Consider the following 2,924-nt stretch of genomic DNA (forward strand, 5'->3'; position numbering starts at 1 on the left):
ATTCAAAACAACATTAAGATATTGCTTTCTCAGTGGGCTAGGGTAGAGAAAGCTGTGAGGTAGGCTTCAAAAAAGTTATTACGGGATGTTGCTGCTTTGCTGTAGAATATATTGGATGTTTGTTGGACAACTTTTATAACTTCGGAGAGTATATTTTTATATAGCTATTTTAATTTTAAAGTCAAAGACTTACTTTATTTATTTAAAGAAAAAAAAGTGAAGATTTATAATTATTAATTAGAAAAATTAAATAAATATTTGTTATACATATTTTTGTTTTTAATCATAATTGAGTCGTTAATTTTTTTAGTTAATAATTATATTTTTTAAAGCGAATACCTTGCATAGCGTTGATGCCTTTAGGCTGAACAGGCGATTGCATAAGATCTAATAATCCACGGTTCCGAAAACAAAAATTATGTACTTCAAGATATTATCTATTGACAATTTAAAATATTAGTCATGAGATTTGATATTTAGTTTTAAAATTTGTATTAATTTTTTTTACACATTAAATTAATCTAGTTATTCTATCCAATAAAACAAAAAACACACCGAAAAAATATACAACAAAAAGTTGATGGAAAAGAGCTGCGAAAACTCACATGAAAGAGCAATGGGAGGTAAGGAGTTTGAAGATGAGGATGTGGGGGTGTTAAGAGAGTGAGTCGGAGAGTAGTGGGGAGGGAAGGGGAAAGTTTTTTTAAAAGGGAAGAAGTGCGAACAGAAGGGTAATTTGGACACTAAGAAAATTAAAAAAATATTGAGAAGTGTGAAGAGTAAAAGATATGGTGCAAATAGAAACCTATTAACCAAAGTTGCCGTAGAAAAAAATATTAAATTACAAGGGTCAAGAAGGCCTAGGTAAGGTCCCGCATTACCCACGGTAGTAACTTGTTATTTTGGATAGATTGGCCATGAAATTAGTACTTATGTTCTAATCATTTTAGTTGTTAAGATTTTACAAAAGTTATTTTAGTCTCTGAAATTATAAACATAAATCGTTTTAGTTATTACTATAATTTCGGAGGTTAAAATGATTGTCAATTAAATTAATTAATATTTTTACATTAATATTCGTAATTTTAGGAACCAAACAAGTAAAATACATGGATACATGTAACTTATATTGAATTATATTATATTATATATCTTTTTGTACAAGATCAGTTAAACTTTCATAACAATTATAATGCATAATTTACTAATTGAGGAAGGCGAGGATAAAGAAATGAGCTTTAAATTTGAAAAAATTATTAGATGATCTTAAACTACCACTGATTTATGATTTCAATTAATTTCTATATCACATGTAATCAAATGTTATTGATTATTTTCTCTTCAATTAAAAAACTTAAATACGTTGAACATAGAAATTGGTTTATAAATAGATGATGATTTAGATGTATGGGTGTGTGTGAGTTAAGTACATGTAGTAATGAGAAATTAAAACACAGGTAAAAATTGAACCATTCAATCCAATTCAAAAATTACATTTTATTGGATCAAATTGGATTGGATTTTTTGAAAAAATGATTCAAACCGAATCATTTGTTATTTTAATTTTTTGATCAAATAACTTTGGGTTCAAAATCAATCCAAACTAATCCACAACCAACCTACCATATATTAGCCTAACATATTTGTATCACCCAACAACCCTGCAAATTAACGAAATGATTAACTTATGAATTAGATCAAAAGTTAAACAACTAATATTATTATGATCTCAATTAATTTTTCGATCAAGTATTATTAATTCTTTGTGCTAAGTTAAAAATTTTGAAGTTAACCATGCAGGGAGCAAGCTTCCATATCAGAGTCCAAGCTCAGCTTTGCCATCTTCTTCATCAAGAAATCCGCCTTGTCTCGAACTCTCACGGAACCCCTGACACAAAGATCAGCCAACACGGATGAAAATTCGGACAACATCAAAGCCTCCATGGCACAATCTTCACTGTCATCAAAAAGGCGAATAAGGATATCAGCTGCACCCTCCTTACTCAACAAGGACCTCCCTTTCATCACACTCAGCATTGCCTTAACAATCTCATCCGTTCTCTTTAAACCATTCAACCCTTCATCAAACCTCGCAAGGAGACTAAGAACAGCAAGAGAAGTTCCAGCCAAGTCCTCATTATCAGTGCCCTTCGCAACTCGAAGTAGCACTGGCACTGCCCCAGCTCTCACGGCCAAAGTGCAATTTCCATGAAAATGAACAAGCTCAGCCAAAGAACTCAAAAGGTGGTGTGCATCATGAGAACCTTCAATGGCTTTCACTAGCAACTGAACTGTGCCTGCCACCCCAAATTTGGCCTTGTTTTTGTCATGCATGGCCAAGCTGCAAATCAGCGAGGAGGCCAATTTGGAGGAATCAAGGGAACTTGTTGAGGTGATGAGGGAATTGAGGTAGTGAATGGTTTCCATGTCAGCAAGAGATTGCTTCAAATCAGGATTGAGGGATAGGTTGAAGAGGGTTAACAAGGAAAGTGTCTGGATGACAGGGGAGGAAGAGTTTGTTAGCGAGGCTAATGTTGGGATGGCATTATCTGTTTGAGCTAGCATGGTTCTGTTTTGGGGACTAACCTTGGTGATGGAAGCCAACGTTTGAAGAGCTTTCTCCTGAACTTCAATTGAGTCTGATTGAACCAGGGATAGACATTCAGTAATAGTGTCAACAACACGGGATACTGATGATACTGACATATTTTTAGGCTTACAGCTTTCAACCACACCAAACTTGTGGTCTTTTGAAGGGAAGTATTTAAAAAGCTTGAACGTAAACTGTACATCTTTGGTTATGTAAATTATGTGTATAGATAGTTTCAATGTTCTATTAGCATTGGGAATTGCTTCACTTCTTAGGTTTTTGTCCTACTCTTGGGTGTTCTGGCACATTCAATCTATATATTTGTCCCTTCTCA

The 2,924-nt window shown here is 33.4% G+C and overlaps 1 protein-coding gene across 1 annotated transcript; it reads right to left on the bottom strand.

Annotated features, from left to right (window-relative positions):
* Positions 1-1,788: 1,788 nt before the first annotated feature.
* LOC114408330 (U-box domain-containing protein 12-like) lies at positions 1,789-2,706 on the bottom strand. The gene has a single exon (XM_028371354.1). It carries the CDS (start codon positions 2,704-2,706, stop codon positions 1,789-1,791), a length of 918 nt encoding a protein of 305 aa, XP_028227155.1.
* Between the last annotated feature and the right edge of the window lie 218 nt (positions 2,707-2,924).

The sequence above is a fragment of the Glycine soja genome, chromosome 4, assembly GCF_004193775.1.
Source record: "Glycine soja cultivar W05 chromosome 4, ASM419377v2, whole genome shotgun sequence".
NCBI classification, from domain to species: Eukaryota; Viridiplantae; Streptophyta; class Magnoliopsida; order Fabales; family Fabaceae; genus Glycine; species Glycine soja.

Excerpts from the sequence above, each read along its gene's own strand:
- LOC114408330 (XM_028371354.1), bottom strand. The coding sequence starts at position 2,706 with ATGTCAGTATCATCAGTATCCCGTGTTGTTGACACTATTACTGAATGT.